Raw genomic sequence first — 10034 nt, 5'->3', positions numbered from 1 at the left:
ATTTGTTTCAATTGCATTACATAAGATTTACTTCATGATTATATACTAGTTGGATTTCTTGGTGGTATTAAGGCTAGTAATTAACAACTCTTAAGGGGAGGGATCATAGGTTATAATAAGAAAAAAAAAAGACCAATTCGGATTCGGATGGTAAGTGCATAGTTTTTTTACCCAAAAATAGATGTTCTACCCTCTTATAAGCACCGTTGCAACAAACTAATTAAGATAAATACCCAAAATACCCCCCATCCCCTTTCTAGAACATGTGAGATTTAAGTGAATGCTTAGCAGTTGAGTTTATTATAGAGCAAAAAAGTTAACATTGACATTCCATAATTCAAAATCAACTCTATTTTAGGACAAGTGATGATACACAAAACATATATAAGAGCTGAATCTCTATGCTTACCCTTTTTTTTTTAATAAAACTACCATACAGATACAGCCATGACAGGGGTAAAAAGGCCAAAAGCACATTTACTCAGAATCCGAATCATCATTAGACTTGGAGCCATGTCTAACGTTTCTTGTTTGAGGCTTTTTTGATGGTTTTAAGGATGATTCGCCTTCAAAAAATATAACTTCACCTTTCCCCAATCTCTCCTCCAGTTCTTCAGTGCTAAAATCATCACTCCCACCAAGCTCATCAAATCCCACCTATCATATCATTCATACATCATTCATTTTATATTAAAAAAAAAACACCAGAAAGAAAGAAAGAAAGGAGGGAGACATGATAGATATATAATGTACCACATAATCTTCAACTTTGGCATTCTTTATAAGAGCAATTGTTGGAAGAACAACAATCTTGAGCTTCTCAGCCAAGAATGGGCTTTTCTCTGCTTGAATCTTGATGAATCGCGTCTCGATATGCTGTTTTGCCAATATCCCCAAGTGTTTGTCCACTACCTGTTAATATATTCAAACAATCTTTAATCTAATTAAGCAGTTTGCTGAAAAACTGAAATCACTTTCATATGATGTATGAAGTATGAACCCTAAATTGTTAAACTTTGAGTAAGATACGCTCTTTTCTAGTTTATGAATAGGATGTCTCTGTTTCTTTTACGTATGCAATCTTTGAATCAATAAAAGCGGTAGCTTCTCCCGATTTCTGTTCTTAATTCCATCAAATGAGAGGTGAAAAAAGGGGCATTTACCTTGCAAGGCCAATTTTCACGATAGAAATGGCAAACAACACGATCGCTGGCCTTAACAATGGAGAAGAAATCCTTCTCGGAGAATATCTCAGAATATTCTCCGTGGCCAAGGGAAATCCAACGGCTCCGCTTCTCCGCCATCTTCTTCATCTGTTGCAATCGGCGCTCTCTCAGGACTTCAATGTCGTCCAAATCCAACTTCTCCAAAGCCGCGATTTCATCATCGATCTTCTCCTCTACAGCTTTCGCAACACTCAGCACTTGCTGCTCGATGATCTGAAACCAACATTTAATTCATATCAAAACATTGATAACAAATTGAAATGAAACAATTCACAAACCTCTTGAACCCTATTCTCCATCGGATTTATTTTTTCTCAGAAGATTGAGATCCAGATCCAGACAGGGGTTTTCTTATTCAAAATTATTTGGAAACGAACGAATTTAATCGAACAAAAAGAAAACACGGTGATCGGAATCAGATTTTCGTGGGGGGCAAAGCGTCAATCGATCCAAGTTGGAGTGGGCGGGGCATCGGCGCATCGCTCCATAAGATAAGACCAGCTATGGGCTGAGCCGCTTGACTAACTTTCTTAATAATTGGGCTGCAATATCAGCCTAAATAATATATTTTATTTGGTATTGGCCTATTACTCTTTAACTCCACTTATTGATTTTGTTGAAAGAAGAAACTACCTTATAATAGTTTAAATTTTAGATAAAGTTGCAAAAACCGTATCTCTGTTATGCATTTTTTTAAGGTTTTAGTTTAAATCATAAATTTTTTGGTTTTGTGGTCATTTTAGACTAGTTTGTATGTAAAAATAGTCCATCCGAAAATTGAAATGACTATAATACCCTTATGGTATTTGTTTTTCATTTTTCTATCATTTCTTTTTAAATCTAATACTAATTTTTTTTTAATAATTTATAAAATAAGAAGGGGTCCTCTGTAATTAAAATGCATACGAGACCTTAGCAGTTTCTGATTGAGTAATCAATAGTTTTGAAGCTAGTTTAGCTTCCAAATCATCTCCAAGTACATGCTTTGTGGTGATTTGATCCAACAATGGTGGCAAGCACGAGTTTTTGAGGCCATCTGGGTGATAATCAGGATCAACAGCTTCTCATGGTGGTGAAGCTAACCCGATACAACATAGCTTCAACACAATCTAGAAAAAAAAACAAGATGTAGGAAATCAAATCTATTGAAGCCATTAAATAAAAATTAAGAAATAAGGAGGGGCGGATTAACCGGAGGAAAATAAGAGGTTTCCGATTCACACACACATTCACATTCATACACACATACATGAAAGTCCACCATCGTCCCTTCCCTTCTGATAAACTCATCGTCTCACTTAGTTCATCAATAGTAAAGTAGAATGTGTCGATTTGAACTCATCACCCGATTACAGGTTTTGGTTTCTGCAATTTTTTTTCTACAATTTTGGTTACATGTCTGGTTTTTATGATTTGTGTTTCATGTTTTGGTTTTGTTTGATCTAGGTTTCATTTGATTTGCTTTTGCTATAAAGATGACAAACTTGTTCAGGAATAACTGAGAGAACCCCAAAGCATATTCAAGATTAGAAGCATCTATAGCATAAAGCTTAGCTGAGAAGCCATGGAATCGATTTTGGGTTTAATTTGAAATCGATTTTAGGATTAATTGTAGGTCATGAAGGTATTAGAGAATTGGGATATGTATTTGATTCTTATGTGATTCTTAATCATCGTCTAATCTTTTACAACAAATTGTAGAGAGGGGTGACCGAATAGGGAAGGGTGGGGAGATGTATTGGGTTTTGATGAACAAGATGAAGATCTGAAATGGAGTTTTAATGAACATGATACTATCAAATATGCATTTGTATTTCTTTCACCCCTTTCACGACTTGTTGTAGTAGCATAGGGAAGAAAAATCTAACCTACTTCTAGTTTTGGAAAACCCCAAAAAAATCCCAAGAAGAATTAATGACGAAGTAAGAAGAATCGAAAAAGCTTTTCCCCTTAAATCGATACCACAACAAGAACACTTCAAACAACCATCATCTTCTCTATCAATCTGAACTAAATTAACATGTTTCACCTTCAAAAACGTAAAGAACACTACCCCCAAAATCACCGCTACCTGATGTTGTAATATTTATACCTAAAAACCTCCTGAGTGTATAAGTAATGATTCTAGAAGAAGAAGAGTTATGGTGTTGATTTGCGGATGTAAGGAGAATACGAAGAAGATGAAATTCTTTAAGGAGAGAGAGAGAGAGAGAGAGAGAGATGTGGGCCGATATTGATTAACTGTTTTTTTCGGGTTTTTGTCATAAAAGCCCCCATATTTACATAAAAAACCGGTTATGCCCAAAATCGATTTTTTTTCCCCAGATGACCAACATTTGCCCATCATGTTTCATTTAATGTTTTTAACCGATTCCCTTTAACTAATCGGTTACATCCCCATTTGCAATCGGTAACATTGTTAAGCCCGTCTCCTCCGTTTCTCCTCTGTTAACACTCTATCAACATTGAGACACCTACCGCCCTCCCATGCTAGTACTTCTTCAGACATAGGTAATAGGAACTCAAACGTTAAACTCCATTTGGTGAAGCATTCTCATTATCTGAAGCTAGGGTTTTTTTAGAGGTAAGAAATTACGGTATGATCATGGTTTTTACGAGAAATCATCTCCATTAAATTGCTTACTTTTCATGATAATGGTTGCGATTGTGCAGGGGATAGAAATGGGTTCTTTAGACGATGGTTACGACGACCCATTTGCTGGAATTTACGAGCCATTTTCTGGGTTAAATGAGATGGATTTTGAGCTGCACGGGATTTACATGGATCATGAACCACGACATGAGTTTGTATCAAGGCTTGATAAATGTAAGGATCATTTTCTTAACATTCTACTTTGTGATGCGAACATTAGAAATGCACGTATGACTGATGAGGTGAAAGATCAAGTAGACCATTATAATGATTTGAAAAATGATGAAGAGGCAGAGGAAGAAGTGACTAACAAATACAGAATACATGATCCAAATGTTAGGTGGGATAAGATGGAACCTAAGTTAGGGGACGTGTTCGAATCACCTGCACAACTGAAATTTTGTGTGACAAATTATGTAGTAAATGGAGGGTACCAAATATACTTTCAAAAGAGTGACAATAGAAGAATTGTTGCAAGATGTGGTGAGAGACATGAAGATAATAAATGCCCTTTTAGACTTTATGCAACACGGATGTACAATGACAGAACCTTTCAGGTTAAAGCAATGAATTATGAGCATCTTTGTTCTAGAGTGTTTAAATTTGGGTCTATTGTGACCCCGGAATGAATTGGAAGACACTATGTTACTGAGATAGCAAATAAGCCCAAAGTTAAACTTAGGGAGATGATCAGTGACATCAAACAAAGATATAGATGTGTGGTATCTATGGGACAGGTTAGAAGGGCAAAACAGTGGGCAAAAGAACTGATTGGGGGTAAATTAAATGAACACTATGCAAGAATTTGGGATTATGCCCAAGAGTTATTGATATCAAACTTTGGGTCTACATGCAAAGTTGGTGTTACTAACAATCCAGATGATAAGAATTATTTTAAAAGGTTTTACATATGTTTCAAATCTTTAAGTGTTTGCTGGAAAATAAGGTGTAGGAAGGTAATAGGGTTGGATGGATGCTTCCTAAAGGGTCAGGTAAAAGGTGAATTACTCATAGCCATAGGTAGAGATGCTAATAACCAGGTGTTCCCAATAGCTTGGGTTGTTGTTGATGTGGAAAACAAGGATAATTGGACATGGTTTCTGGAGCTTATGAAGGGTGATATTGACCTTGGTACTGGTGTAGATTTGGTTGTTAATTCTGATCAACATAAAGTAAGTTCCCTTATAATTATAGTATATTTCAATTTGATTATTTCAATATGGTTATAAATACTAAGATAATATGTTTGTTCAAAGAGTTTGCTTGAATCTGTTAAGGTTATTTTTCCACATGTGGAGCATAGGCAATGTGCTAGACACATTTATGAAAATTTTAATAAAGCTTTCTCTGGATTGGAGTTGAAGAAGTTGTTTTGGGCTTGTGCAATGAGTTGTGTTGAAGGTAACTTCTTGAGATACATGGAAAAAATAAAGACCATAAGACCTAGTGTATATGAGTATCTAATGTCAAAAGAACCCAAAACATGGTGCAGAGCTTACATGAGTGTAGGGTTTGCTTGTGAGGCAATGGAGAATGGTATTTCAGAGTGTTTCAACTCCATAATTGTAGAAGATAGGAAAAAACCTTTGATTACAATGCTTGAAGAGATAAGGATATACATAATGGACAGGTTTTCCTTTATGAATGATGAATGCAGTAAATGGAAAGGTAATATATGTCCAGAGGTGATTAAGAAGATGAATCTTTTTGGAAAGAACTTTAGGTAAGACACAAAATAATTGTTTCTTTTTCTAACTGTCATTATAGTTGATATATAATGACTAATACATACTCTTTTGTCTTCATGCAGGCTTTGGTTAATAGTGCATAGCTTAGGAAATGTATGTGAAGTGAGAAGAGCATGTGCTAGTTACAAGGTAGATTTGGATGGTAGGGTTTGTTCTTGCAGATTATGGGATTTGTCTGGAATCCCTTGTGTCCATGCCATAGAAGCCATTAATTATATCCATCAAAATCCAGATGGATATATTAGTGACTACTTTTCAGTGAATAAATTCAAGGAATGCTACTCAACAAACATCAGTCCTGTGAATGGGAGTAATATGTGGCCTCTAACTGGATACAACAATCCTTTTCCACCTGTTGGTAAGAAAATGCCTGGTAGGCCCAGAACCAAAAGAAGGAGGCATGCAAGTGAGAAAGAGAGTAAGTTTAGTTCCACTTCAAGGGTGAAACCCCCAAGGATAGTAAGATGTGCTAATTGTCTTGAGTATGGGCATAATAAAAAAGGTTGCAAGAATGAAAAAAAGGTACCACTTCCTATGCCACCAAAGAAGATTGGGAGGCCTAGGAAATGTGTTGTAACTGGATCTAATCCACATGTTTATGTACCCACTCAATCTAGTCAACAAGCAAGTCAACAGGGCAGTCAACCACTTGTGACATCAACTGTAACCACTCAACCTAGTCAACAAGCAAGTTAACAGGGCAGTCTGCATGCTTCAAGTTCTATCACTGGCAAGAAAATAAGGAAATTAGTTTTAAGAGGCCCAAGTTTTAGAGTTGATGACATTGCATCTGTGGGTACTCGTTCAAGTGAAGTAACTATCCCAGATGTTAAAAGGAAGAAATTGGCTGTAACAAGGCCAAATAGGAAGTCAACAACCAAATTTCAGGATGAAGTCAACAACCAGGTTCCAAATGAGGTTGCTCAAGCTCCTGCTCTTAATGATGTTCCTTTGTGTTGGATAAGGTGTCTAAGTCCATAACTATTTCTGGTATGTACTTGACCCGACCCGGCATGGTCCATTTGGGTTGCATGACACCATGCAATTGGATAAACTAAATGAGAGAAATAACGCTTGGAGATTATTAATATATTATAAGTTCTAATATATTAATAATATTATTTGATTAGTTTGATCAAGAATTAATTTAGAATTAATTAAGTGATCAAAAGATAACTAATTAAATATATGGGTTGATTAAGTAAATCATCCATATCTTGTATAGTGGGCTAAAAGGCTCCATGGATCATCAAGTTGGGTTACACCCATAGGATGCTCCATGGATGCTCCATGGGAGTTACAAACCCATGGGTCATGGAAATGAAGAGTCATGACACATTAGGGTTTAACCCTAGATGTGTCAACACTATATAAGGAATATGTTCTCCTCCCAAATCGGTTACACTAAGTAATAAGGGGGCTTGGCCGATTTTGAAGAGTGTGTATTCTCTCATAAGTTCTTCCAAGAGCATTTGGTGTTGTGTGAAGCATTTGAGGCATCACCACTTGAGGTGCTAGGCTCACAAGGTTTCAAGGAACACAAGCAACAACAAGGTAAGTTATTCTATCTATACTTTATGTTAAAATTGTTCCCCATGTATGCTAGATAGGATATAACCTTGGAATTCAACTTTGCATGACAAATTAGACAAACATAGATCCAAGGTTATTAGGGTTGCATGTACACTTAGGAAGTGTTAGAATGCTCAAAACCCATCAGTGGTATCAGAGCCAGGTTTGTTTGTTCTTATTTGTGCTTAAAAGTTGAAAACAGAATCGGAAATTTGCTGTCTGCGATCGGACTCGTCGAGTCTATAGGGGGGACTCGCCGAGTCCATGTGTATCTTCAACCAACTCGGCGAGTCATGTTCTTGCACTCGGCGAGTAGGGTCGAATGAGTGCAGAATTTCGATTCAGTTGCTGGAAAATGAATTAGAAACATTACCCTAAACTGTTTTATTAAATATAAACTTGTTTTTGGTGGTGTAATGTTTTGCTAATTCATTTACAACAACTAGTTATCAAAATTACAAAGTTTTATGTAATTTTTGATTATGTTCATATTCATGTTTTTGTTCTTATGATGTTTTAGATGATCATAGGAATTATTTGTAACCTATTTGGTAGTTTAATTCTTGATCATAATGTGTTTTAATGGAGTCCATAACTTATCCTTAAGTTATGGAAAACCAAGAGTCACTTGAGTTAAAAACCATTAAGAAAACACAAGAGTTATAAAAATGAAGAGTCTTCATTTTATGACTCTATTAAACTCATAAGTTACAAGAAATGAAAAGTTTTGAAAGTTACAAAACTTGCCCTCAAGTTTTGGAACAAGTAAAGTTAAGTTAAAACTTTAGTTCCAACCCCTAGAATTTTAAAAGTTAAAATTCAACCCTTATACTTATATTATGATAATTTAATAATTATATATATGTATAAGAATAAAGTCGTCTTACCGCTAGTACGCCTCATTCACGAAGCCGGTCTATAAGGTGGGTATAAGGTTGTTGCCTATAAAATGGTGACTTAATGGGTGTATATTCTCACCCACCGCTTGCTTGACTGGTGGAGGGTCGTTAGCCGAACGGGTAAGACAAGGACTTATAAATTCTCATTCAAAGTATGATGAATATAATAAAGTAACTAAATGTTTATTAAATTCCCAATCTTAGTTACTTTAGGAAAAATGTGAATAAGGTGCTAATCCATGAAATTACACTTTACACTTTGTCAAAGTCGTTGGTGGAGCGTGTGTGGTTAACCGGCACACTAACTTGGACTTAACAAGGTAGGTAAAGGGTGACTTAAGGTTTATTATAGTATCGGTGGAGCGTGTGTGGTTTACCGGCACATCGATTGAGTGATAAACTTTAAAGGTACCAAGTGATTTGCATGGTTACTTCACACCTCGTTTTGTGATCCTCGGCATCCCAGTCACAAAACCTGGAGGGCACTCCCGAGATCGAAACATGCCTTTGAAAAGTTCATTGGATCTCAAAGAATGTAGGAATTTCTAAAACCAATAAAAACTAAATATTTAATATTTCGGTTTTCGTGGTGGAAATTGGTGAATCGTCATTCACCTACCTTTCAAATATGGTATAGCTTAGATTACGGCATACCTCTTCTAAGTTATATTATATTGTGATTGGATCCTAGCCTTAATATTACATTTGGGTGTTTTATTAAGGACTCTCTTAAATCTAAACTAAACTTGTTCTTCTTTTCAGATGTCTTCAAACAATGCTTCTGGCTCGAATCCTAATGGCTCCTTTACTCTTATGAGTCTATGTGGGAAAGTCACCTTTGATGGATCCAACTTCAATAAGTGGATCAGAAACATCAGGATGATTACCCGCTACGAGGACAAAGAATATGTCCTTGACAAGGAGCTTAAGGAAATTGACGAGTCCACTGCAACTCCCCAGGAGATCGCTGACTTTCATACTCATGAAAGAGATGCAACCAAGGTGGCTTGCATCATGTTAGCCACCATGACAGCTGAACTCCAAAAGTCTTATGAAGACTTCTACCCTTATGAAATGCACCAAGATTTGATGGAAAGATACCATCAAAGTGCACGACAAGAGAGGTACGAAGTCATCTGCTCCATGATAACAACCATGATGAAGGACGGAGAGTCCGTCACGAGCCACATGCAGAAAATGCAAAGGTATGTGGATCGGTTGCTGAAGCTCAATGTGAACTTCCCTGAGGAGCTTGCAATAGATATCATTTTGCACTCCTTACCATCGTGCTATGATCAATTCCGCATGACATATCACATGAACAAGGAAGAGGTCACCCTCAGCAAACTTCAGGGACTTCTCAAGACCGCAGAAACAGGTCTTAAGGGGAAGTCGGTTGCTATCACTCCTACTCCAGAAACAACTCCGGTCTTGGCAATCGGGCAGAGTCGAGGGAGGAAGAGAAAGAGATCTTCAAAGGGTACCAAGGCTCGGACCCTTGATGGCTCTTCTTCAAGTGGAACCAAGAAAGGTTTCATTACTCCTTCTTCTGACCCAAAAGAGGCGGAATGCTTCTATTGCCACGAAAAAGCTCATTGGAAGCGGAACTGCCCAAAGTACCAGCAAGGTGTAAAGGATGGGAAAGTCAAACCCAACCATGCAGGTATTTACACTATCATTTCTAATAACTCACCCCATTCGAAATCTTGGGTCCTTGATACAGGTTGCGGTATTCATATTTGTTGTGACTTGCAGGGACTAGGAAGAAGTGAGAATGTGGAGCAAGGAAGAATAAACTTAATCATGGGGAATAGGAAAGTTACACCTGTCACCAAGATTGGAGTTTATACTTTATCGCTAAGTAGTGGGTTAAATTTAGATTTGAATAAATGTTGTTATTCGCCAGAAATGGCAAGAAATATTATTTCCTTTCATG

The 10034-nt window shown here is 36.8% G+C and overlaps 2 protein-coding genes across 2 annotated transcripts; one reads left to right on the top strand and one right to left on the bottom strand.

Moving 5' to 3' along the window:
- Positions 1-271: 271 nt before the first annotated feature.
- On the bottom strand, positions 272-1686 carry LOC145003269 (thioredoxin domain-containing protein 9 homolog). The gene is made up of 4 exons (XM_078962404.1): positions 1505-1686; positions 1164-1439; positions 754-912; positions 272-657 (listed from the first exon to the last, which is right to left on the bottom strand). Exons 1-4 carry the CDS (start codon positions 1523-1525, stop codon positions 478-480), a joined length of 636 nt encoding a protein of 211 aa, XP_078818530.1. The 5' UTR covers positions 1526-1686; the 3' UTR covers positions 272-477.
- A 2921-nt stretch (positions 1687-4607) lies between these two features.
- Positions 4608-6323, top strand: LOC145003069 (uncharacterized). Its single transcript, XM_078962220.1, has 3 exons — positions 4608-5051; positions 5136-5602; positions 5690-6323. Exons 1-3 carry the CDS (start codon positions 4608-4610, stop codon positions 6321-6323), a joined length of 1545 nt encoding a protein of 514 aa, XP_078818346.1.
- Positions 6324-10034: the final 3711 nt, after the last annotated feature.

Source organism: Lactuca saligna, chromosome 6, assembly GCF_052625555.1.
Source record: "Lactuca saligna cultivar CGN05327 chromosome 6, ASM5262555v1, whole genome shotgun sequence".
NCBI lineage: Eukaryota > Viridiplantae > Streptophyta > Magnoliopsida > Asterales > Asteraceae > Lactuca > Lactuca saligna.
This window is presented reverse-complemented; position numbering and strand designations above follow the sequence as displayed.